At 42.2% G+C, this 26,994-nt stretch overlaps 1 protein-coding gene across 12 annotated transcripts in view; it reads right to left on the minus strand.

Moving 5' to 3' along the window:
• The window catches only part of LMO7 (LIM domain 7), a 208,813-nt gene that overhangs the window by 109,935 nt on the left and 71,884 nt on the right, over positions 1-26,994 (minus strand). For all 12 annotated transcript variants that reach the window (XM_075336806.1, XM_075336796.1, XM_075336798.1 and 9 more), the window contains exons 3-4: positions 25,408-25,478; positions 24,495-24,564 (exon numbers count right to left, since the gene is read on the minus strand). In XM_075336806.1, the coding sequence (XP_075192921.1) occupies positions 24,495-24,564; positions 25,408-25,478 (141 nt within the window). The remainder of the gene's footprint in view (positions 1-24,494; positions 24,565-25,407; positions 25,479-26,994) is intronic.

The following is a 26,994-nucleotide window of genomic DNA, read 5'->3' on the forward strand; positions in this document are numbered from 1 at the left end:
CATATATGCTAAACTTACATAAAAATCCACAACAGACTCCGACTTGCTGTGGATTTTAATATCAACATCGCTAGTCAATATTTTTTTCTAGTTTCATCCATAAAGCTGGTGCTGTAAATCTGCTTAAAAATACAGAGCGTTTCTGTTTGCATGGACACGCTCTACAGACAGATCCTCAATAGTTGTTTGTTGGGTTCTTTATTGTTTTGGGTTTGTTTTTTTTTAACCAAAAAAAAATGAAGACACTATGCAGCAAATTGCAGTTTCTTTTTTGCGGTACATTCCCGTCACATTTCCGCAGTACTGCTTGCTGCAAAAAGGAGTGACAAAGCAAAAATTAACTGCCAATTTCTTGGCTCCAGTGTTGGTTAATTTACAATGAAGAAATTGTTATGAATATTTTTTCAGCTGTAAAAAAATCTGCGGCAATTTTCAGTAACTGGATACATGCAGGTTTGTGACGCAAGATTAGTATAATATCAGGTTCTATCCCATTATACTGGACCTAAAAAGTGAGTGTGAATACGTGCAGAATAAAGAAAATTAATCTAGACAGTCTCCCTGGGCACAGGGATTGATGTATGTAATGTCACAGAATAAACCAGAGTGATGTAACAGATACTGAGTAGGGATGATCGAATACCTCAAATATTCGGTATTTTATGCGAATATTCGATGCGCAATGTCAGTCTATGGGAAGCCCGAATAGTTCAGAATAGTTGTTATTCAGGTTTCTCAGACTTACACTGCGCATCGAATATTTGCGAAAAGTCGAAAAGCGGTGACCTATTTGGAAAATATTCGCGAAGCCGAATATTTGAGGTATTCGATTATCCCTATTACTGAGTAATTTGTAGACCAGTGGTGGACATAATATGGCTGCATATGAAAGATTAAACATTGTAAGATACTACAGGAGAGAGACACCATACACAAAGTGCTGACACCTATTATAACTCATATGCAAATAACACAACCGCATAGAAGCAAGACATGGTCACTCCCAGCCCATTTGCTTTACAGGATGTGTAATATTATTAGTCATGCTGCTTTGCCTATGCAAGGACGCTTACTGGGATCTGGCATAAGAATTTAGTATACAAAAGGTCCAAAAGATCTGTCTGGCGATGTAACTCGCAGCTAGAAATGAAAGTAACCAACTTATAACATGTAGAGCCTCATGGGATATCTCATGTACAGTTGAGCGAGCACCTAACTATGCGTACTCACTCATAACAAGTACTGTCTAATACTTGGGTATTCAGTCCGAATAGCGTGTGCAATGCACGTTAATGGGGAAAAACTTGCAAAGTAACGAGTAACTCGAATGCCGTACAATTCGTGCGAGTAGAGAATAGTGCGAAATTTGGGTTACTCGTTACTTTGCGAGTATTCCCCATTGACTTGCATTGCACACGCTATTCAGAATGATTACTCGAGTTGTAGACAGTACTCGTAATGAGTATAGCAAGTAAGAATAGATAGGTACTCGCTTAACTCATGTCTCGTGGCCCAGCACCAGGGGATGTCTCGTGGCCCAGCACCAGGGGATGTCTCGTGGCCCAGCACCAGGGGATGTCTCGTGGCCCAGCACCAGGGGATGTCTCGTGGCCCAGCACCAGGGGATGTCTCGTGGCCCAGCACCAGGGGATGTCTCGTGGCCCAGCACCAGGGGATGTCTCGTGGCCCAGCACCAGGGGATGTCTCGTGGCCCAGCACCAGGGGATGTCTCGTGGCCCAGCACCAGGGGATGTCTCGTGGCCCAGCACCAGGGGATGTCTCGTGGCCCAGCACCAGGGGATGTCTCGTGGCCCAGCACCAGGGGATGTCTCGTGGCCCAGCACCAGGGGATGTCTCGTGGCCCAGCACCAGGGGATGTCTCGTGGCCCAGCACCAGGGGATGTCTCGTGGCCCAGCACCAGGGGATGTCTCGTGGCCCAGCACCAGGGGATGTCTCGTGGCCCAGCACCAGGGGATGTCTCGTGGCCCAGCACCAGGGGATGTCTCGTGGCCCAGCACCAGGGGATGTCTCGTGGCCCAGCACCAGGGGATGTCTCGTGGCCCAGCACCAGGGGATGTCTCGTGGCCCAGCACCAGGGGATGTCTCGTGGCCCAGCACCAGGGGATGTCTCGTACCCAAGAATCAATAGTGCTTTGTAAATAAATATTGTTTCCAGCTAAATTCTATAGGCAGAACAAGCCACTGTATTGTTCCTTGCATGGGACTAGTTAAGGATACATTTTCACTAAGTAATAATGGCAAGATACTCACCATAATGACAAAGTACATGTATAGCTGCTAGTATTGTGGCACTGGCACAGCTAAATGCTGCACAATTACTGCCTCATTTAAATGCATTCTAGGGGATTATTTAATAAAGGACAGTTCTTTGTCATTTTTGTATGGCATTATGACAAAACAACATAACTGGTATTTCACCATTATGACCAGTTCACATTTTGCAGCTATGACAAGGTTATTTCTGCGCAAAGTGAAGTAGACTAACATGCTGAAAGTCATGAACAAAAGCCCCGCAGGATACACAGTTCCAAGGGCTGAGAATGGGAACATACTGTTTACATCTGCAGACAAAGTGTGCAGCCAAACAGGCCACCACTTGGCTCAAAACTGTAGTGGCCGGTAGCCGCGGCTGTTTTCAATTTTCTGGTTAAACAATCACTTCATTTTGCCTTTGAATAGCTGTTTAGCCAAAAAAAACATGCATCCTGTTGAAATGTCCAAGTAATATTTCATGTAAAACAATTTTTTTGTGGGCAAACAAGTATATGGCTTTTAAAACAATCACAAAACTACAGAAGCTAAAAGCAATTGGCACTTTGAGGGCTGCAACCTCTCTCTAGTGCTATACATCGGTAACGTGTGCATTGTAAGCAATCTGTTTATGTAAGAGGTATTAGGCTGCTTTCACACATCCGGTTTTAGCAGTGCGGCTAAATCCGGCTCTAAAACCTATGCAACGGATGCGGCGAAAAAAACGCATCCTTTGCATAAGTTTTTACATGCGGCCCGTCCGGTTTTTGCCGCTTGCGGTACGCTACTGAGCATGCGCAGTGCAAAAAAACGCATGCGGCGGCCGGATGCGTGTTTTGCCGCATCACGCCGCATCCGGCGTCTATAGGCATGCATTGTAAAAAGCGTTGCATCGGCCGGAAAACCGTGCCAGGCAACGTTCCATCCGGCCGCCGCATGGGCTAAATATGCCGCATGCGGCAAAAAACGGACCGAACGCAAGGCCATGCAGCACAATCCGGCACTAATGAAAGTCTATGCGGAAAAAACGCAACCGGCGGCAAAAAAAACGGTTGCGTTTTTTCTGCAAAGAGCCGGATTGTGCCGCACAGCAAAAACCGGATGTGTGAAAGCAGCCTTAGGGTACTTTCACACTTGCGTTGTTTTCCTTCCGTCACAATCCGCCCTTTTGGAAAACAGCGGAATCCATTAACGGATTCCGCTGTTTCCCATAGACTTGTATGGATGACGTTTTGTGCCAAAAGGACCTGCGTTGCTTCCGCTGGGCGACGCTGCGTTGCTTCCGCCCAGCGGGAGGAACGCATGTAACTTTTTTTGAGCAGCGGAATCCTTAGGATTTCACTGTGCATGCTCTCTCTGGCTCCCTGCACCCGTAACTAAGGTAAATATCGGGTAACCAAGCAAAGTGCTTTACCCGATATTTACTCTGGCCACGTGTGAATGGAGCCCGACACGTCCCCGCTCGGCTCCGCCCCCTCCCGCACTCCACTCCACTCCGCATGTATATATACTCACACACTCACCTGTCCTCAGCGCCATGGCCCCGCTCGGCTCCACCCACTCCGCACTCCGCCCCCCGCACACATTCTCGGCGACTGAGCGATCAGCTGATCACCCGGCGCTGGGAGCGATCAGCTGATCACCCGGCGCTGGGAGCGATCAGCTGATCACCCGGCGCTGGGAGCATTCAGCTAATCACCCGGCGCTGGGAGCGATCAGTTTAACCCCCCCCTTGCTGGGAGCGATCAGCTGATCACCCGGCGCTGGGAGCGATCAGCTGATCGTTCACAATAGTTTGCCGCCGGTGAAACTGTATAAAAAAAAAAAGCAGATTCCGTTTTGTACGATCCGTTGCATCCGTTGTGCCACTATATGCAACACATCCGTTGCATCCGTCACACAACGCAAGTGTGAAACTAGCCTTAATCACACAGATACATCTTCCCTAAACTACCAGTGTAACAAAGAGGACACAGACAGGATTCAAAGTATCCACATCTCACCTCTAAAAAATTATTTGGTTACTATTTCTTTTTTTCTTAGTGTCTCTGGAATATATTTCCACAGGAATCACTGTGGACATATTTGCCTAGAGTGAAATTCAAGGTGAAATCTGCTGTATAAAATGGACATGTCAAAGCTCAATCCAATGTTTCCAGAGAATAATATCTGCAATGTGGGGATAGAGCACTGCACATCCAACCCATGTTCACATACCCTAATACATAACACACTGTTTCCAAAAGTATAGGTCCTTTACATCTGATAAAAAAAAAACATTTTTTTTTATTTAGACATAGTGCCATTATATTCCACAGCGCTTATTTAAATATTTATTCCCACGATCATTTATTGCACAAAGTACAGTAAATGCATACTTATTAATATATAGAACAAGCTCAACATAAAGATTCTTTCTTGTAACTATTTTTCATTTCCATCTGGCTCTATGCAATTCTAGATTCCCATGCAGTGGACAGAAAAAGTCTACACACCCCTGTTAACTTTTCCCACCTTTAACATCACCTATAATGTGTACAATCCAATTGAAAAAACAAACAGATACCCTTTCAGGAAGTAAAAAGAAAAACTAAAATAAAGTGTTTGCATAAATATGTAAACCCTTAAACTAAGGTTTTGTACTGACAACTATATAACATGAATTTAAATCTGATTGGTTGCATAAGGCTACTTTCACACATCCGGCTGTAGCAGCCATCTCCAAAATACTATCCCAATATGTAGTAGGGATAAAAATAATAATGATGATAACAAATACCCCCAATTAGAAATTAAGTATAGTTCTCGCGACATAGCGATGTCTCTTACCTCATGTGAAGGGCATTACAGCTTAGGCTACTTTCACACATCAGTTTTTTTTCCATCAGTTACAATCCGTTTAGTGTTTGATGCGACGGATCACTGGCAGATTGTGGTACAACTGATGCTATGGATCCCTGTAAAAAAAACTGATCCGTCGTACCAGCTTTGGAGCCTTGCAATGTGATTGTGTACATACTGGGAATTCTCAGTAGAAAATGACGGAATCCTGCACCATAGACAACCATTATACCTCTTGACGGATTGCGACGGAATCTTGCGCAGTGAGTAGTTTCGACGTTCGGATAAACGTTACATTGTGCGTTGCTTCAGCCCGATGGTCAGTCATTCCACCACTGATCAGTAGTGTGACGGATGCAACGCAAGTCCATCAGTCGCAATCAGTCATTAATACAAGTCTATAGGAAAAAACTGAATCCTGCAAATTATTTTGCAGGATTCAGTTTTTTCTCAAAGCGATGGATAGTGACTGAGGGAATATGACATCTGTGAAAGTAGCCTTAGTTATCCATGGTTACATCCACTCAGATAGCGACAGTTGCTTGTGGTCGTAAATATGGATATCCAAGTTGCAATGCCCTGCACATGAGGTAAGACATATGGCTATATCAGGAGAACTATACTACATTTCTAAATAGAGGTATTTGCTAATATTATTATTATTATTACACCTACTGCATTATTGGGGTAAGATTTTGGAGATGGAAATTCTCCTTTAAGGCATGCTAGCAGGTGGACTGTGCAGTTTCTAGCCCTCATGTGAAAAGCAGCCCGTGGCCGACGTTCATGGGAGATTGCGTTTTTTCTATATGACATTTCTGTATGTATATAATAATAATATTCATTTATATAGTGCTAGTAATTCCACAGCACTTTACATACATTGGTAATACTGTCCCCATGGGGGCTCACAATCTAAATTCCCTATCAGTATGTTTTTGGAGTGTGGGAGGAAACCAGAGAACCCGGAGGAAACGCACGCAAATATGGAGAGAACGTACAAACTCCTTGCAGAGTTGTCCTTAGTGGGACTAGAACCCAGGACCCCAGCGCTGCAAGGCTGCAGTGCTAACAACTGAGCCACCGTGCCGCCCTGTATGTAGAACAAATGATTCACACTTTTTTGTTAAGTATTTCATTCCACATGTGTTAATTCATAGTTTTGACACCTTTAATATGAATCTACAATTTTCAGAGTCATGAAAATATAGAAAACTCTTTGAATGAGAAGGTGTGTCCAAACCTATGGTCTGTACTGATATACAGTGGAACCTTGGATTATGAGCATAAGGCTATGTGCGCACTGGGAAATGGAATTTTCTTGAGAAAATTCCGCATGCTCTCAAAGATTACCGCACCCGCGGTATAAACCCGCGGCAAACCGCACCCGAAAACCGCGGTTTTGCCGCGTGCGGGTTGGGATGTGCTTTATTGCATTCAATGCAATGAGATAGCAGACAGAGGGACAGACAGACAGAGGGACAGACAGACAGAGGGACAGACAGACAGAGGGACAGACAGACAGAGGGACAGACAGACAGAGGGACAGACAGACAGAGGGACAGACAGACAGAGGGACAGACAGACAGAGGGACAGACAGACAGAGGGACAGACAGACAGAGGGACAGACAGACAGAGGGACAGACAGACAGAGGGACAGACAGACAGAGGGACAGACAGACAGAGGGACAGACAGACAGAGGGACAGACAGACAGAGGGACAGACAGACAGAGGGACAGACAGACAGAGGGACAGACAGACAGAGGGACAGACAGACAGAGGGACAGACAGAGGGACAGACAGACAGAGGGACAGACAGACAGAGGGACAGACAGACAGAGGGACAGACAGACAGAGGGACAGACAGACAGAGGGACAGACAGACAGAGGGACAGACAGACAGAGGGACAGACAGACAGAGGGACAGACAGACAGAGGGACAGACAGACAGACAGACACATTTCCCACGGTCGGCAGTGAGTTCACATTACCCGCCGTGGGAAATGACCGGTAATTACCTCTGCTGTCTGCTGCATTCATTCAGCGCTGTGTCTGTGACAGTCGCGGCTGGATGTAAGCAGCGCAGGACCTGTGGATTATGCTGGACCTGTGGATTACGCCGAAGCTGTGTTTCGGGAGGGGTTAATAAAATGGTGAACGAGGCTTATTTGTTTTATTTAAAATAAAAGGATTTTTCTGTGTGTGTGTGTTTTATTCACTTTACTTACGGGTTGATCTTGTCAGCTGTCACACAGACGCTGCCATGATCAAGCCTGGAGTTAATGGCGGTGATCCACCACCATTAACCCCTTGTATTACCCTGACCGCCACTGCTACACGGCGGCAGGAAGAGCCGGGGACACGCCGGTGCTTCCGCATAATGCATGCGACAGTGCCGGGGCAGCTGCGGCTGATATTCTCGGCTGCGGGAGGGGGAGTGAGGCGGGGGACATTAACCCTGCCCCTCTCCCTCCCCAGCATGAGAATACCGGTCTGCCGCTGTGTGCTTACCTCGGCTGGAAGGTAAATATACAGCGGAGCCCACGTTCTTTGTTTTCTATATTTCCGTTTTCTTTCTGTGTGTGTTCTATATGTCTGTGTCTGTGATCTATGTCTGTGATGTCTGTGTGTGTCTGTGATGTGTGTGTGTGTGTGTGATTGTGTGTGTGCGTTTACTCTGCACGGCTTCCTCTTCCTGTAATGACATCACTTCCCTGCAAAACCGCAGACAGGCGATGTACATTACCGGAGGTAAACCACGAAATACCGCAGGGAATAACGCAGGAAAACGCAGTGAACCGCACAGAATTTGCTTCCTGCGTTATTCCCTGCGGGATTTCACGATTACATTGGAGTCAGTGTAGTGAAATCCCGCAGCGACGTGCGGAAAAGAATTGACATGCAATTGTTTTTGCTGCGGGAATCCCGCAGCAAAACATGCAGCTGTCAAATTCCGCCTAGTGCGCACAGCATATTTTTTGCCCATAGGTTTTGCTGGTGATTCACTGCAGAGATGTTATGAACATTTTCTGCAGCGAAACATGCAGCAAAACCGCAAAAAATCCACGGCAAAATCCGGTAAGTGGGCACATAGCCTAATTGTTTCCGGGAGTGCGCTCTTAAACCAAGTTACTCTTATATCAAAGCAAATTTTCTCATAGGAAATAATTGAAACGCAGACAATTCGTTCCACAACCAAAAAATATTTACTGCATTTATACAAACTTATTACAGTAATACAAAATAATGTGCTGTAGTCATAAAATTATTACAGTACACTAATACAAAATACTGTACAGTAAGGAACATCTAAAACAAATTAAACTGCACGTTAGCTTACAATAGAATTGTTGGTGAGCAGTAGGTACACTGTAGAGGAAAAATGGTGTATAAATTTGACCTTTACTCTAGTACAATACAGAAAAGAACAGTCCCCCAAATATATTCTGCCCAAAATAAGGGCAGACCTAAGCCAAATGTGGGGTAGGAATACTGCCCAGGATATTAGATTAAAGTACAAGAAATGTGATGTACTGGTTAGCAGAAAGAAAGTACAGTACTATATCCACAAATGCAAATTGATAGGCATGCTGTATAGTATATACTGTACTGTACAAAGGTATACTGTGTACAGAAATTTACCTCCAGAGCAAGTCAGAGTGTGGTGAAAGGACAGAACCGGAAGAGTGTACGGTGAGTATTTGCTCTTCTTGCAAAACATTGCTCTTAAACCAAGTTACAAATTTTTAGAAAGCTTTGCTTGTCTTGCAAAACGCTCTCAATCCAAGTTACTCTTAAACCAAGGTTCCACTGTATATGTGTTATAATATATTTTCAAATCACCAGCCTTTTATCACATTAAACATTAAGGAATTTAGAAAAATAAAACACATTTGGTATCATCGTGTTCGTAGACGTCCGATCAAAATATAAAATAAATTAATCCAGTCGGTTAAACAGTGTAACGAGAAAAAAAACCAAAAAACTATAATTGCAGTTTTTCGACTGCCACAGCAACAGAAAACTAATAACAGGAGATCAAAACATTGTACATATCACAAAATAATCAATAAAAAAACATTAGCTTGGGGCGCAAAAAACAACCCCCACACAGCTCCATATCAGAAAAATGTAAAACGTTACCGCTCTAAAAAAAAAGTCATAACAAACGTAAGATAATTGGAAAAAAAAAAAAGTTTTGACTTCTTTTTCATCACCTAAATGAAACCAACTATACCAATTTGGTATCTACATAATCATACTGACCTGGAGAATTATACGGCCAGGTTAGGTTTCTGGTAAAATGAATATTGTATTAAAAAAAAAAAAAAAAGCACAAAAAAAAGCACAAAAAAAAAATTGCAGAATTTCGCTTTTTTTGCTCTTTAGCCACATTTGGAATCTTTTCAAGTTTACTATTAAGTCATGATAAAATGGATGGTGTCATTCAAAATTACAACTCATTCCGCAAAAAACAAACCCACACACTACTATAATCGTCAGAAAAATATGGCTCTTGGAATAAAGGGGAGGGAAACACAAAAGAGCAATAATGAACAATTGCTCAGTCTTTAAGGAGTTAAAGAAGAACCTTTAAGCTGATTTCTTCAGCAAAGGTATCAATTTAGTCAGTATTAGGCAATGTTCACACACTGCATCTTTTCTAACCAGAAAGATGCAGCGGTTTTGGCAAAAAAGCACCACAACAAGCATGAGTTTGACGCATTTTTACTGCGTTTTGCCCAATGCGTTTTTTTTTTTTTAAAGTCAAATCTATTGACTGGAAGGGCTTTAAAATGCTGGCAAAATGCAAAAAGAATTGACATGCTGCATACTCAAAAACGCAGCCAAAAAAGATGCACTGTGTAGACAGTAAAAGAGAAAGCTCAGACTTTGCTGGGAGAAGGAAATGCATGCATTTAGGTGCATCTTGTGACCTCAAAAATGCACCAAATATGCAGTAATATGCAGTAAAAGATGCCCTGTGTGAACATAGCCTTAAGCTGCCATTACAGCTGTGTCTTGTCTTTACATTACAAAGTAGTGCTGACAGAGAAGGTGAAAAGTATCTGAAATGATTCTTGTTGGCATGATATTTTTTCATAACTGGGCATTTGAACAAGAGCATTTTTTTTTTTTTTTTTAAATAACAGGCACCAGAATAATAATGTTTTGTGGGGGAAAAAAATATTCTAGTCTTGAAAGCCCATAGGCAAAGACATGCATTTTGTTTTTCGAGTCAAACATTCAGAGACAGGAGGCCATCCCGAGGAAGCACAGAGAGACTCTATAGTGCATGAGATTCAGGAGATCATCTACAGCGACATATCCTTAATGTTCTGTGAATAGGGTATTTGGCTTTCAGGTGAAATTTCAGGATGAGCCTAAAATGCCCTCTAACCTTTTCAGGTGACTTTAATCTGACCTTCTCCAACCTTTTGAATGCTCCTGTCCAGCTGTAGTACTTCTTGCACAAATTGCTGTTCTCCAACAAGAAGCTTATTGGCAAAATTCCCCACAGGTGTTTAATCTATAAAATTGCCCAATAAATGTTGGTGTTCAATTAAAATTGGTATTTAAAAACTCCTCCTCATCACATCACGCTGTTCACATTTTGACATCAGGAGACCAAGAAGACACCTAACAATTTATCAGCATTTCCTCGCTATTGTGAGGCTTCAAGCAGGATGTTCTCAGATGGAAGTGGCCACAGAACTTAGAATGTCACAGAGTGTCACAACAAGTTGCAACAGAGATATAGAGAGACTGGTAGAGTCAATGAAAGGCATAGAAGTGGATGTCATTAGGGCACATTGATAAACACTTCATTGCGAACAATGACCTTCAGAACCAGACGATGAAAACCACACAACTCCAGGAATATTTAAAGGGAAGGTGTCGTTAAAAAAAAAAAAATCAATAACTGAAAAAATGTATATTGGTTTTAATGTTTTGTTTAAATATTATTGTTTTTAATTGAGCAAAATATAAAAAAAAAAATTAAAAAGTTTGATATTTTCCACTGTTCAACACTAAGGGGAGCAGCTTCTGAAATCCTACAGAAATCCTACTATAGAAATAGCCTGGATTACAGCTGCAGTAAAGTGGGCAGAATCTGCTCTCCTGTGTGTGATGTCACAGAACCCCCTCCCAATCTGGGTGTTTCCAAAGAAACAGAGAATGAAATTTAGGAACACAGTGCGGAGCCATTTTGTTGGTGACCAGAAATGTCTAAAGTATCACCAAGGACAGCAGCAGTATCACACAGGATAGGATTAGATACACAGCTCTGCAGACAGAATCAGACAGGACAGAGGCACAGATGCAAGAGGCACCCAAGTGTCACATCAGACCATTCGAAACAGTTTATATCAGCGTATTCTGCGTGCTATACGACCTGCAGCAGTACCTGACCACACTACCAAGCACAGGTGTCAGCGTCTTGCTGAATGAGTATAGCCACCACTGTTGTTGGCTTTTGTTTCAACAAATGGTTTGAGATGAGGAAAACACCATTGCATTCTTCTGCCTAAACGCCCTACTTTTATGATAAAATATCACTGCAGCGTGAATTTTTTTTTTTTTTTTTTTTTTTTTTTTACATTTTACCAGACAACCAAATATCCTTAATGTTTTGTGAGTTGTGTAGCTGGCAGATTAATGTCGTTATTTGCCCGTGAATTGCCATGTCAACCATTAGGACCTCACAAACATGATCTCAGGATACCCATGGGGTTAAAGACCGTTATCTATCTAGATGCTGTATTCCCTATTGATAGCATCATCTAAGGAGTTAAATGACCATGGTCGGTGCCCGACACCAACAGCTGCTGCATTTGACCCGTTGGGGGGAATGCTATTCTCTTATTTTTTAGGTCAGTTTTAAGTCAAATTGGTGGTCACTAAGTGGTTAAGAATACCACATGTATATCCCAAAGACAGGAGCAGGGTATAATCTAACATATGTAAGTATGTGGTGAGATCAAAGGTCACTAGGTAACTAGCTAACCACCACTTTAATAGCTGAGAAGTTTTCACATTTTCTGAATACTCTTTCACAGCAAATGTCACTTTCAATGACAAGTTAAAGGTTTTTTTGTGCAATGCATGTGTTGAACCAAGGCACGGGATTGTCTAGAGCAGTAAATCAGGAGGACAGAAAAACATTCCACATACCTAGATAACTTTAGAAAAGAAAGAAAAGTGTAGATCTAAATTATTGAAGAGAAAATATTCTTATGGAAATGAAACAACACCCAACTTTTACTTATACAGTACAATATACAAACTAGTGAAAAGCTCTGGTTTCCTCATCTCATAATTATTACGGAGCAAATTGGTAGAGAACCAGATACCCAATACCTGGATCTCCCATAGTTCCATTGAAATGAACCCAAATCACCATAAGTAGCACCTTTGGCAACAACTTAAGATAATATCTTTGCAGTCCTGTGGTTGCCTTATCAACATTGTGAAAGCTATTTAGGATATGTGAGCATGCTGCATTCTGGCTTGACAAACTGCAGCGTTTTGACCAAAATTTTTTTAGCCAAAACGCATGCATTTTGAATGCATTTTTGACAGTACGGTCCCACTCGGCTCTGCTACATCCCTACATCCCCACAGAGCATGGCTGGCTGCGAGACAGAGCCGCGAGATAAGAATGAACTTCACCCGACTTCATTGTCATCGCGCTGATCTGTCTCTGTCGCGGCCTTAATGACTGAAGTGAGATGCGCGATTAGCGGTGCCATCACTCAGGTTACCCACGGCCAGCTTGAGTCCTCCACCCAAGACCGCAAATCACCTGAGTGAGGGCTACGCGCGGCTCACTTCAGTCACTCGGGCGACTTGCTGTCACAGTTGGAGGATCCAGCAGTGGCCGCCCGCGGATAACCTGAGTGACGTCATCGCTGATAGCGTGACTCACTTCAGTTTATCCGTGGAGCTCACAGCTAGCAGTCGTGTTCTATGGCCACTAGGTGTCAGCTTCCGATGTAGCAGTGCTAAAAGCGTCGTGGGACATCATGTGGATTACGTTTGACCTGGATGGGTGTTTGGGGCTTAATAAAGTGGTGAAAGAGGGTGGGTTTTTTTGTCTTTTATTCAAAATAAAGGAATTTTTCGGTGTGTTTATTTTCTTTAACTTTCAGGTTAATCGTGCGGGGGGGGGGGGGGGATGTGTCTCAGACGCCTGCCATGATTAACCTAGGACTATGGGCTGCCAATAACTCCTTATTACCCGGATTGCCAACGCACTAAGGCAATTCGTGAAGAGCCGGGTAAGGTCCCGGGCCTGTCTTATCTAATGGATGTGGCAATTCCGGGCGGCTGCGGTCTGAAATTTTTAGGCTGGGGGCAGCCTAAAAACGATAGGCCTCCCCAGACCTCAAGCTGTGTGGTTTTATCTTGGCTGCGTATCATTTTGGGGGAGGACCGCACGTCCTTTATTTTTAAATTATTTATTAATTTTACTGCTCGATATAGTCCCACCCACCGGCGGCTGTGATTGATTGCAGTGAGACAGCTGTCACTCATGGTGGGGGCTTGTCTGACTGCAACCAATCATAGGCCCCAATGGGTGGGGGAAGCAGTGAATACGAGATGGCCTAATGAGCGGACGTCATTTTCAAAAGAGAAACCACCTGAGATTTGTGACAGCTGTGCAGCGCCGCGCCGGTGATCGGTGAGTATGAGAGAGGAGAGGGAAATAGGGAGAGAGAGAGAGAGAGAGAGAGACCAACAGAGAGAGACAGACAGATAGAGAGAGTGGGTGGAAAATGCAACCAACCTTGAAGGAGGGATTCTTCGGCGGTCACAGCGACGTCGCTGCACAGGTATGTGCGTGTGACGCTGCCGTAGCGATAATGTTCGCTACGACAGAGATCACCAAATGTCGTACGTGCGACGGGGGCGGGTGCCATCGTGCTCGACATCGCTAGTGATGTCGCAGCGTGTAAAGTACCCTTAAGAGTTGCACTACAGACTGTACTATAAACGTCTGCCTAAAAAAGCAATTCGTTGTGACAGTAGCCATCAGCACAGCAGCGCTACTGTGCAGGGAACTCTGACAAGCTGCCCACACGCAGCCACATGGCCAGTCTATCAAAGACAGGACCATTAATATGAACGCCTTCATTCAAATTAATTTTTATTATAAAAATCTGAGCAGTTACATGCATTTTGAAGAAAAAAAATATATAAAAAATGTTTTTGAGGCTGCATTTACTGTATTAAAGTCTAAAAGATTAAAACTTTAAAGAGATATGGTGAACCTCAAGAAAGGTAAATGGAAAATAAATTTATTTGTAGTGCTGCGAACTGCTCCAAGTACATGGACTCATGCCAGTCTGGATATAGCAGGTCACTTGCTGCCAGTTTGTAGGTACACACACACCTCAATGTTTTAGTGGTTAAAATAGAGCCAGACAGCTGGACTCCTCCTGCCTGACGCATGGGCAGCTAGAGTCCAGCACAGGCTCCCTTATTGCAGTGGTATTCCACTAAACTGCGGTAATGCAAAGAAAACGTGCCTTTAAACGTCATCTGGGGACAATGAGACTAGGACTTACAGATCTCTCCCTATAAACCCACAGGGAGTGATGTGTTAGGAAAGATGGGCATGGAGGCATCCTTGTCACATTCTCCCAGGCTGGCTTTTAAAAGTATGCATTTCAGAATGAGACCTGTAAGACTAATAGTGGAGATGATTCAATTCACGTTGCTCCTAGTCAAGGCAGCTATTGACAATTTCGGTGGATTTTTTTTTTTTTATATTCTGGTATTTTACATGTTTTACAGAAAGAAAATAAAATGTATATTTAAAAAAAAAATAAAATACCACCAAAATACAAAACGCAGTGTATGCGACTCAGTCAGAATCATAGACTGTAAAGTAAAATCCAGCTGTAACACGTTTTTAGAGATTTAGTGCATGATCCACCTTAATGTTCCTTTCTTCAAACAGAAGTACTACCACCCATGGAACTACAGCATGGCTCCATTTAAAGGGCCTCTGTCAGCACAGAATGACTGTTCAAACCAAGTACAGGTGCTCGGTGCATCATGGCGTGGCCAGACATTTAAAGGAGTTGTCCGACGAACTCCAAAACATTTTTTAAGCTAATCTGTGCTGTACTGTCATATAAAATCATCCCTAATACTTTTTTTGTTTTCCAACTTTTGTTCCTCTTGAATTATCACTTTATTTTCTGCAGCTCTTTGTTTACATGCAGCTCAACCAAACATGACATTTTCCTGTGCCGAACCTCATAATCAGAGCTGGCACCACCCAGACTCATTGTCCAGCCCCACCTTCTGCACACTCATTGGCTGTCAGTATTCTGCCCCAGCACTGACCTCTCATCACTCCAGCAAAGATGGACACATCACTATATAATATGTGCAGTGGATGTGATGTGATTGTGCTGTCATAGATGAGATATCACTTCTCTGTATTTCCAATCATTGGTAGTACAGAGCAGTGATCCTCACATCCACCGCACATATAATGTAGTAATGTCCCTTTTACCTGTCCCCATACTATAATAATGTCCCCTTTCCTTGTGCCTATCTTGTAGTATGTCCCCTTGGGCTGCTCCTCTTGTAGCAGTGCTCTCTCCATTAGAATTGCCCCCTAGTCTGCCATTCTTCACACACAAAAAAACCACAAACAAATCCTCACCTGTCCTCGTTCCCTCGGTGCCCTGAGTCCTGCCTCTTATGGCCACAGCCCCCTCCTTCCTGATCCCGGCCTCTGCAGGGGGCTGTGCATAAGCGCATGCCCAGTCGTCGTGACATCACAGGAAGCTGCAAAATCATGGCAGGAGCAGTCACATGACCACTCTGAGCCAGGGGAGAGGGGCTGACAGCAAGGAAGGTAAGTAGTCACTATCTACTTACCTGCCCCAATGTAGCCCATAAGTGTAATGACAAAAAAAAAAAGTCAAAATAAGCCGAATAACCCCTTTAAGAGCACCTTCCCATCTACTTGTTTGACATCCATCAGCGCCCTGCTGTCAAAGAAGAGGAGGGAATTGAGATACAGAGAAAACAAGAGGGTGGGATGTTGCACTTAAAGGGAGAGGGCATCTAATTCATGATGCTCATGGTTTGGGCAGCAAGTATCAGTCATTGGCTGTACAATCAGAGTCATGAGTTTCACTCCGAAATGCTGTTGTGTTACAGAGAAGAAACATACTTTTAATAGCTGTCGGGGACTGAGCTGCACTGTACACTAGTCATACAGGCTGGTCCCCGGCGCCTTCTCCCCGCCTGCTGACAGTGGCTGACAAATCTCTACCTATACGCACATGAAGATATACACTTGTCAGACAATGTCAGCAGGTGGGGAGAAGCTGCCTGTACGACTAGTGCTCATTCTCCAATGGCTATTAACACTAGAACTACTGGACTCGTGACACCTATATAGAAATACATGGTGCAAAGTAGTCAAAATGACTACCTCAGTAGTTCTAGTGTTAAAACTATGTTTCTTTTCAAATGCCACAACGTTTCGCAGTGGAACATACCAGACTGTGATCTTAAAGCTAGTAGTTAATACATGATGCTCAAGATTTGGGCACCATGAATGAGCTTATAGGTAGCCTTTAAGTCCGTATTCGCCAAATCCAGTCCTATACTTGGTTTAAACAAATCATTCATTCCCTTTATAGGCACCCTCCCACATACTTGTTTTCCCCTCTATCTCCACCTTCCTCCCCTCTTCTTTGAACAGTCTTCAAATTGAAACCCCTCATATACGTTTTAGGCTGGACTAGAAGGTAACTTTCAAATTATAATGAAAACTCTTGAAATGCTATACTTAATATTTGCAAGAATCGTACACCTTACAGAGTACTTCATTCTGTCAAGAAATCTTGGAATTTATTACTGTAGCAGCAATATACAATCTCTTAGCAACACAGCAAGATAAATATGTGTACACGGGTAGTTATGAAATCTCTGTTCTCACAGAAATCCTTATTAGGGAAAAGATATGACAGTTATGTTGCAGGGGTGACACACACCCAGTACAGCTATGCTGAAGGTGTCCTACCTAGGAGTTCCCAACACCATTACAAGACGGATTTACTAAAGGCGGTAAAATATATGTGTGAGATGCATCTGAAAACTGGTGGTATAGAAGTAATAGACACAAAAACTTATACAAGGCTGCCATCAGGGCATGACAACCATGACTGGTATATGGGGCCCAGTGAAGAGGGGGGCCCAGCTGGGACAAAGGTAATTACTTAGCTTTATTAACCCCAGGACCCCCTCTTCACCAGACCCCAGTCACAGCCACAGCAAAGAAACCCGGGCCTCATCGCTTCGGCCACTCTAGATTACTAATTTGCATGCAAAGGGGGCGGCGCAAGCAAATTAGCCATATGCTGGAGACAAGATCGGTAGAGCAGAGAAGGTCGCCGATGCGGCCCAGCGTGCAGCAGCGTGATGAGGTCATCATTCTGTGACCTCATGACACTGCTGCAGGTAACAGAGCCACAAAGGTGGCAAGGACACGGCAGCCGTCAGTGACAGGTAAGCGCTCAAGGTAAGGAGCTGAAGACAGTAGCGGGATGATCGCTAGGGGTGGTGGGGAGCCGCCGCCCCCAGCCCCTGCCTTGCTTCAGCCGCATCACGGCTCACAGAGGATGCCGTGCGACATGGAAATCAGGGAGGGTGAGTAAAAGGTTTTTTTTTGTTTTTTTTTTTCTTTTTGCAGCACACAAATATGCCAGGAGGGGCCCAAAAAAGGGGACACAAGTATACCAGAAGGACGACATCTACACCAGGGAGGGGACAGAAACTAGGATGGGAACATACTAGAATGTGCCCAGGAGGGGGATATATATACCAGGAGGCCCCCAGGATGGGACATATATACCAGGATGGATACAAATAAACCAGGATGGGGACATATATACCAGGACTGGACAAAATATACACCTGGATGAGGACACATATACCAGGAAAGAGACAAAAACAGGAATCTGGACATATATACCAGGATGGGACCAGGAGGGGAACATAGATACTAGGAGGAGAACATATATACCAGGAATGGGACAGAAACCAGGATGGGGACATAGATACCAGAATGTTCCCAGAAGGGTTATATATACACGAGAGCCCCAGGAAGGGACATATATACCAGCATGGATGCAAATAAACCAAAATGGGGACATATATACCAGGAGTGGCCCAGAATGGAGACCTATATACCTAGAGGAGAACATATATACTAGGAAAGGGACAAAAACAAGAATGTGGACATATATACCAGGATGGGTCCAGGAGGGTTATATGTACCGAAGGGCCCCAGAATGGGGACATACACTACAGTTTAAAAATTTGGGTCACCCAGACAATTTTGTCTTTTCTATGAAAAATCATACTTTTATTTACCAATTGAGTTGCATAATGAATAGAAAATATAGTCCAGACATTGGCTAGGTTAGAAATAATGTTTTTTACATGAAATAATAATTTTCTCCTTCAAACTTTGCTTTAGTCAAATAATGCTCTCTTTGCAGAAATTACAACTTTGCAGACCTTTGGCATTCTAGCTGTTAATTTGTGAAGTAATCTGGAGATATTTCACCTCACGCTTCCAGAAGCCGCTCCCACAAGTTGGATTGGCTTGATGGGCACTTTTTGTGTACCATACGGTCAACTTGCTCCCACAACAGCTCAATAGGGTTGTGATCTGGTGACTGGGCTGGCCACTCCATTAGAGCTAGGGAAGAGGCAGGCAGCTTTTATTCTAAATAGTTCATGCATAATTTGGAGGCGTGCTTTGGGGTCATTGTCCTGTTGTAGGATGAAATTGGCTCCAATCAAGCACTGTCCACAGGGTAATGCATGGCGTTGCAAAATTGAGTGATAGCCTTCCTTATTCAAAATCCCCTTTACATTGTACAAATCTCCCACTTTACCAATGTGACGCCCTGGACTAGTCAGGTCTTCCTAGGTAGTCACACACAACACCACACCCCCTCCCGATTTAGTTTGACTGGTGTTACCTAAAGCCTTGTCACCACCCTCCAGGTTTGATGTCCACACCGGGGAGGGAGGGGGCGGAGCTAGGCAGTTGGCTCCGCCCACTGAGTTCACAGGCCTGGAGGCGGGAAAATACAGAACGGTTCTAGATCTAGTACTTGTCTTAAAAAAACCTAAATGAGACCCGATATATGAGGGCTCTTACTCAAACACTGAGAGAAAACCTATATAGTGAAACGAGTAAATAGAGCCAGAAAGAATATTTCATATATAAAATTAGAAATCTTTATTGGAAAAATATTAAAAACAAAAATTTTTTTTTTTTAAAAAAAGAAGAGGACACTGACAAAGGTTCAAGGTTGCCAGAGTTTTGTACATACAAACATATAGGCATAAGCACAGTAATTATTACTGGATGAGACACACAAGATTATCTAAATAGGTGCTGCCGAACAAGTGTGGAAGGAAAGAATCTCCTCAAGAAATTTGAGAGCTGCAAGAAAAATTGACCCCACCAAGCTAGTTGCTCTTATGAGTTTCCATAGAAATATCCCAAAGAGGGGGGAAAATACTATGGAAAAAAGGGGGGACCAACAGTGTATGACTGTGTATAAAGATATTATCACATCAAAATATTCACCGCACTTATATCCCTGCCATAATGGCATATAATAGGGCCAGCGGACCAACAGTGAATATAATAATATAAATAAAAGGAAAAAGATCAAGTGAAGAAAGCCCAAAAAAGAGCACATGCAATTGCACATGCAATTTTTGCAGTGTTTTTCATTATTGCTCTTTTTTGGGCTTTCTTCACTTGATCTTTTTCCTTTTATTTATATTATTATATTCACTGTTGGTCCGCTGGCCCTATTATATGTATTAAAAAAAAAAAAAAATCACAATTTGGCCCATATCTATGTCACTCACATTCTTACAATGCCCTATTCGGTTTACAACAGTTCAACTTGCTTTTCACTTGTTGCCAACCTTTGGCAAGACTTATTCATTATTCTTATTGATATGGCTCATATACAAAACAATAAGTAAACTAAGAATATAATTTATGAAATTGTGTATTTGAATCTTTCTTAGGCTATGTGCGCACGTTGCGTATTTGCATGCAGTTACGCTGCTATCTGCACCGCAGCATAACTGCATACGTCCTGCGTCCCCTGCACAGTCTATGAAGATTATGCAGGAGACATGCACACGTGGCGTATTAGAGCGCAGCGCTTCGACTGCTGCCCGAAGCGCGCGTTCTAAGAAGTGACATGTCACTTCTTCCGTGCGCTCTGCATGCAGTCCCCGCTCTGTCTATGGGAGGGGCTGCACTCAGAGCGCATGGAATCGGCTTTTTTTTTTTTTCATTTCTGCAGCGATTTGAAGCGCATGTGTGCTGTTCAAATCACTGCAGAAATTTCTGCAGGAACAGAACACAACGTGCGCACATAGCCTAACAATGTATAATCTTCTCAGGAAACAAAGGAGGCTTTGGAGTGTCAGTTTTCTCTCCTTTTGTGAGAAATCCGCTAATCATCGAGTTCTCTTCCAGCAGGAATCTAAAATAACACTTTGGCCACCAAACAAGATGAAGGGATAAAACCAACATTCTGAATTTCTGTCTCTATCAATGTTTGACACAGTCCAAAATCTCCTCAAGTTTTAGAGTAAATTGGCAAAACAAATTACTAATGATACCCAAAAGTAACAGCAATAAAAGTTTAATTTTGTTCTGTTCCTATAAAACAAACAAGGACCTATCTCTATTGCACTCATCATTCAGTGAACACCTTTACCAGGGACACCATATGGCCATTTACTATACTTGTCTTCCAGTCATTAATACCTATGTTATGGCAATAACACAACAATGTTATATTGTGTGGGATTACTTTTGATTTACTAGGTTTTCTTTGGAAGAGTAAGACACCGAGGAAGAGGACGCCGAACTGGAGGACTGAAGGTTTAATATATGGCAAGATTGAATGATACAGGATTGTTTTTCACAAACGCATCAAGGGTTTTAGCTCTTTTCTTGCAAACCAATCCACAGTAATAAATCTTGATACATTCAATGTTAACCCTTGCATCCAGGCATTACTGCAGAGGCTCTCTGTATGTGTTAGGCCAAATAACAAAAAGCATATAAAAAGAGAAGAAAAGTACCTGAAAGGTTGAGGAAATCCTTTGTAGAAAATGGCAGCAATGAAGAGAGGAAAACAGGAGGTCTTTTAGAATATATATTGCATGTGTATGTAATAAATAGAAAGTAGAAAATGTGTTATAGTTTCTGTCCAGTCTCCTAAACTCTGGGTTGTTGAATAATCTAATCTGATCTGGTCTGCATGCAACACAAAAAACACAAAGGGATAGATGACTGATACTATACCCATGTGCTGTGATATGCAAAAGTAACATTTAAAAAAATTGACAAGTTGACAAATATTACAATTATATCATTGTACAGTACATGACTCATTGTGACAATGGAAAATACCCATTCCATTGGGTAAATCATCCATCTTTCCCAGACTCCCATAGAGAGCAGGTAAAGTAATTTAGTTGACTAAAATAAGTTGTACAATGTTAGTAGTTCCAAAATACTATAAAAAAAAACAAAAAACCAAAAGGCTCCATTAGCCCCATTGTACCAATAAGATTTAACCAGTTGTAATGCTGGTACAGAACCAAGCAACTGGTGCCCTTTTTTCTCTTTGAATTTTATCCGATTCCACATCAGAAGTATTTCTGAAATAGCAAGAGTATAAACAACAGGAAAACTTTAACAATTTTTATGACAGATCATTATGAACAATAATATGACCTCCGGAGAATGTGTTAGGTTTGCTAGAAAACATGCCCGTTACATATGCAAGATGACAAGTAGTTTTCTTGATATTTTATCACTTGGAATTGTTTTCAGCACACTGCAAAAAAAAAAAAAAAATGCTTCCTAACTAGCAGCTGCTGACGAGAAAACAAAGGCAGGAAAAATAAACTGGAAAAAGAATAGAAAGTCATTAAGAAACTTCAAGCACTTATGTGTCAAGTAACATTACAGTGAAAATATGGCAAAAGATTGATAAGAATTGAAAGCATGTCCTCTATAAGCAGCTTGGGAATTTATTAATTTCTCATACAATCTATCCAATAAGCGAAAAAAACTGTGGGGAAAAAAGGCGCAAATAGGGTCTTACCCGGTAAAACAATGGAAAGTGAATGTGCAATAGGAACACTCACCTGATGGGGTTGTGCCAGTCACAACCCCTTTAACAGCATGAAAGGAACGTGGAAGGCAGCAGTCCCGCAAAAACAGGGTAATTTCGGATGATGGGAGAAAAGCATGTTTAATTACCGCGCCAAACCACAGGAATCAAGATGAAATCAGTAAATCTCTTCTTTATTTTCACAGGTCTACGCGTTTCAAGGACATATCCGTCCTCTTCCTCAGGACAAATGCAGAGAATACCAGGTGGTATGCAGTATTCTCTGCATTTGTCCTGAGGAAGAGGACGGATATGTCCTTGAAACACGTAGACCTGTGAAAATAAAGAAAAGAGATTTACTGATTTCATCTTGATTCCTGTGGTTTGGCGCAGTAATTAAACCTGCTTTTCTCCCATCATCCGAAATTAATCTATCCAATAGGGAGAGGGCCAAGAGGGAGAGGGAGAGGATTAAAGAAAAGCAAAGAAAAAAAAAATGTCACAAGACAAAAGTAGTCCTATCTTATCAGACATAAATCATCATAAATCGTTAAAATCTAGTTGACTGAGGTAGCTTTAAGTGGTCCTCCAGGACTTTGATATTGATGGTCTTTCTAGTACAGTGCATAAAAAAAAACAGATGATTTTCAAGGGTCTGACACACTGATCAACTGATTAAGGCCTCTTTCAGACGTTAGTGATTCTGATACACATGTGCTAGTTTTTATACATACCAGAATCACACACATATGCTGACCCATTATGATCAATGGGTCTGCGCACACATCAGTGATTTTGCAATGACCTTGTCTCCGTGCAGTGTACACGCGTGTCCGTGATTGCCTCACAGAGACCGGTCCATTTTTTTCTGGCATCACTGATGTCCCACGGACTACACTATGGTGTGATCCGTGAAACACGTACCAGAAAAACACGGACATTGAAAATAAAAAGCATTTTTAACTCACCTTTTCCAGCGACGCTGTATTCTGCCTCAGCTCTCTGCAGCTTCCTGGCTGGCTCATTACTGTTGTGCATACTCATTATGTACGACACAACCAACCCGGAAGTAGGTGCAGTGGTGATACAGCGGCGGCCGGATGCAGCACCGCGGCACTCAGCACCACGGACATGAGAAGCGGTGACAGGTGAGTTTATGTCCATGTGCAATCACGGAGCACAAATAACGTCTCACAGATTGCACATGGACAATCCACGTGTGCCGTGAATCACGGCACACAGAGGGACATATGCATGTTTAACACGTCAGTGAAAAACGTCTGTTTTTCACTGACATGTGAAACAGCCCTAAAGAGAAGATTACTTTTTGTGACTGGGCCTGTACAATTGCAAGTACAATTGACACAAAATTATGGAGCCCCCCCATAAATCATGAAGATGATAAATTACATGATATACTAATAACATAAGCAGTACTAATGTAATCTGTACAATAATGAGAATTAAACCTCACATCAACCTGTACATGCTGATCCAAAAAAAAAAAAAAAAAAAAAAAAAAAAAACTATTTATTGCTTTATTGTTGTTTTTGGGGGTATTTTATCAGCATCAAAGACCATGGATGCACATTTTTTGGACTAAGAGCCACACTGTCATAATGAACCAATGTCAAGGGTTGTAAAAATGTGTACTCCCATCCATCTCGAAACTGCCATCCTCATCCTTAACCTACACTTCAAACTCTTTGCGGTCCACTCCTAGCCCTTCCAATCCCTCTCTCCCCATCATCTTCAATATGATTTTTGGGCTCCATAGAGCGCTTACATTCCCTGGTGACTCTACAACTGAGTAAAGAAAGAGGGGAACCGGCATCTACACGTTCTCTGCACACCGTCAGAAATCCCCTGGTGGGCCGCACTTTATGCAGGCCTGTCACAGACCTTGGCCAAATGTTTTCTATTTTTTACTGACCGATAATGAATTTACAGTTAAGCAATCTTGCCCCTAGTCCCAGGTTGTAACTTTTTTCTCCTGTGCATACAGTACATATTATGTGTTGTGGTCATTTAAAGGAAATATTTCATGTAGAATTTTACAGAAACAAGTGCAGCAAGACATTTTAGCATTGTGCACTTTGCATTTAGTGAAGTTAATTGACTCTTCTGCCATTTACATTTTTTACATTGCAATCTTAGCATACTTACCAAGCCAGCAATAGGTGTGGACAGTCTGTTAATCTTTTTAATAATTCCAGGCTTGATCTTGTTAATTAGGCTAAATAAGAAAAAAAGAACAGAATACAACTGAAAAAAAATGGGAAAAAAGTGTGGTAACCATGACCAACATGATGCACTCCATTTGACATTTGGCAATTTAGAATTTAAAAGGGGGACGTCTAGAATATTTACTGTATGTGATTTGCCAGGGAGTCTAACATGTGAAAACCTAACAGTGTATAATATACTCACTGTTAGGATTCAGCTGTTTCTATATTACTGTTGATCAGCAGATTAATCCTCACATGGGATTTGCATTTTTGCAAATAGGTAGCAACTGCTCTCTCTTCTGTCTCTCAATGGAGAGAAGAAAAAAGTCAGCACATGATTACAAATATGAAAATCACATGGGCAGTCATGCAATAAGCGATGGGAATTTAGAGACTGCAGAATCCTAACAGTGAGTAGATTACACACTGGGTAAGACTTCACATGTTAGATTTCCTGCTAAATTATATAAACTTCCCAGACAGCGCCTTTAAGATCTCAAAAAATGGATGCTTGGATTGGTTTGAAAGTCAAATGAAGATGCTATAGTCAACTGTTAATGGAGATATGTTTCACATAACTTTATATACTCGTAACACTAATGTCTACTGAACTTTCTTGTATATTTAATGAAGTGCAATAATAGTATTTTCATTGGTGTGGCCAGAGACACTACCATCACTTCTTCAGGGTGTGCTGGTCCAGGTAAAATTGTCTACATATTTCTTAAGGGCTTGGTGCGAAGCCTACTTACATCACTAATTTTATTACCCGTGGTAGGAATTAAGAGGATACACACCCTGCTTTTTCCTTCAACATCGATGTAACCAGCGTAGAAGACATTGATACTTACTCACTCAAGAGAACTCCATTTTCAAGAGCAGAGCGGAAATCCTGACCCCCAAAACCTTTACCAGTTACTTCCTAAAACAAATAGAATACATAAACATATTAGAAATCAAGAAAGGAAGTGCTCTCAATATAAATAAAAACTTTATTTCACCACAAAACATCACCAATTGACAAGAAAGGTATAGCCAAAAAGGGAAAATCTATGATTCTTTAATGAATATTAAGGTAAAAAAGAGTGATTAGTCAAAGGGCACAGCACAGTGGGAGGAGGTTAAAAATGTGCATGTGTAAAGTCACCATGTAGCAGGAGTAAGGCTATGTGCTCACACTGCATTTTTTTCTGACTACAAAGATGCAGTGATTTTGGCCCCCAAAAAATGCACAAAAACTGCACCCACAGGAAAAATGCATAAAAAGCATGCATTTTTGCGCATTTGATGCATGTTTTTGCTGCGTTTTTGTCTAATGCATTCAATGGGTGAAAAACGCAAAAAGAATTGACATGCTGCATCTTCGTGGTCACCACAAAAGACACAGCCAAAAAAAACTGCACCGTGCGAAAAGCTTAAATAAAATCTCAGACTTTGCTAGGGAAGGAAATTCATGCAGTTTTGAGACCAAAACTGCACCCAACATATAGCTTTATTGGTCTGGATTAGCGTTTATTTTGGTGGCCAAAAAGTTATGTCAGACACTAAACAAACAGCTATTTACCCACAAGAATACCATCCCCACAATGAAAGATTATTGATATAGACACATGGTGTATACTTAAAGAAGTTGTCCACTACTTTTACATCGATGACCTATCCTTAGGATAGGCCATCAATGTCTGATTGGCGGGGTCCGACACCCCAGACCCTCAGCAATCAGCAGTTCTCTTTGCCGTTGGCGGCAGCAAACAGTCGGAAATGCTCAGTCTTGAAGCTGCCCCATCTTCTGACAGTGGCCATGGCCGGATACTGCACATCAGTCTCCCATTCAAATTAATAGGAGGCGGAGGTGCAGAATCCGATCACTGCCACTATTAGAAGATAAAGCAGCACCGGAACTGAGCATTTCCAGCCACCTGCTGCCACCAGCGGTACAGAGAATACCTGATCAGCAGAGTTGCCGGATGTTGGATCACAGCCGATCAGACATTGAGAACTTATTCTAAGGATAGGCCATCAATTTAAAAGTAGTGGACAACCTCTAATCTTTGCAAACCTTAATTCAATTTTCTACAGTGAATTTTGCATTCTTATTTCAATCCAAATTTTTATCCAAAACTGTTTCTACTTAAACAAATGTCAACACAATTTATGGGTTATTTAAGTACAATTTTAGATGTAGAAACCTATGACCGGTATGAAGGACACCTGTCTTGAACAGAACATTTTCAGGCTATTAAAAACACAGACTTCAACATGGACAAATCTACACAAATCCAAAGAGAAATTTAGATGGACTTCGGTCTTTTTTCAACCTATGTAACTATGTATATGTAACTATATGGCAGACACTAGAACAGCTTTTCAAAAAGGGCTGGATGATTTCCTCAGTACACACAACATTGTTGGTTATAAGTGACTTAGGGACAAAATGT

The sequence above is a fragment of the Anomaloglossus baeobatrachus genome, chromosome 2 (genome assembly GCF_048569485.1).
Source record: "Anomaloglossus baeobatrachus isolate aAnoBae1 chromosome 2, aAnoBae1.hap1, whole genome shotgun sequence".
Classification (NCBI taxonomy): Eukaryota; Metazoa; Chordata; class Amphibia; order Anura; family Aromobatidae; genus Anomaloglossus; species Anomaloglossus baeobatrachus.